General features: G+C 54.5%; 1 protein-coding gene across 1 annotated transcript in view; it reads right to left on the bottom strand.

The window, feature by feature from the left end:
* Positions 1-287: 287 nt before the first annotated feature.
* LOC138365660 (DNA ligase 1-like) overlaps positions 288-453 on the bottom strand; it is a 10911-nt gene continuing 10745 nt past the window's right edge. The window contains exon 2 of the mRNA XM_069326150.1: positions 288-453. This exon is cut by the window's right edge and continues 575 nt beyond it. Coding sequence (XP_069182251.1) covers positions 288-453 — 166 coding nt within the window.

The raw sequence follows: 453 nt of genomic DNA, 5'->3' as shown, positions 1-453 counted from the left end.
TCTCTCTCTCTCTCTCTCTCTCTCTCTCTCTCTCATCTCTCATTACTGCATAAGTCTAATTAGACAGTCAGCCCCCCCCCCTCCCCCCCCCCTGCATGAGGCGGAGTGGACTTTTAAAAGGGTTGTGTAGGATAATGAGAGGAGCTCTGGCGGCCAGACTCCTCCTGGTGGCCGCGGGTGTCCGCCAGCCCGTGAGGCCGCCCTTGTCTCCTCCGCTACACCAACTGTTGGCGTCTCTCTCTCTCCTACGCCCCGGCTGTGTGAACCATGTAAGGATCTCTCTTTTGCTAAGGACTCTCTCGCTGCTTGTAGGGTCGGCGTTCAAGGCCCTGGTGATACGCGTGCTTTGTTATCGTTCTTGATACCAGGTCCTTGTATCTCAGGTCCTTGTATCTCAGGTCCTTGTATCTCAGGTCCTTGTATCTCAGGTCCTTGTATCTCAGGTCCTTGTAT

Source organism: Procambarus clarkii, chromosome 17 (assembly GCF_040958095.1).
Source record: "Procambarus clarkii isolate CNS0578487 chromosome 17, FALCON_Pclarkii_2.0, whole genome shotgun sequence".
In the NCBI taxonomy this organism is placed as follows: domain Eukaryota; kingdom Metazoa; phylum Arthropoda; class Malacostraca; order Decapoda; family Cambaridae; genus Procambarus; species Procambarus clarkii.
Note: the sequence above shows the minus strand (reverse complement) of the source record. Positions and strands in the feature narration are given on the sequence as shown.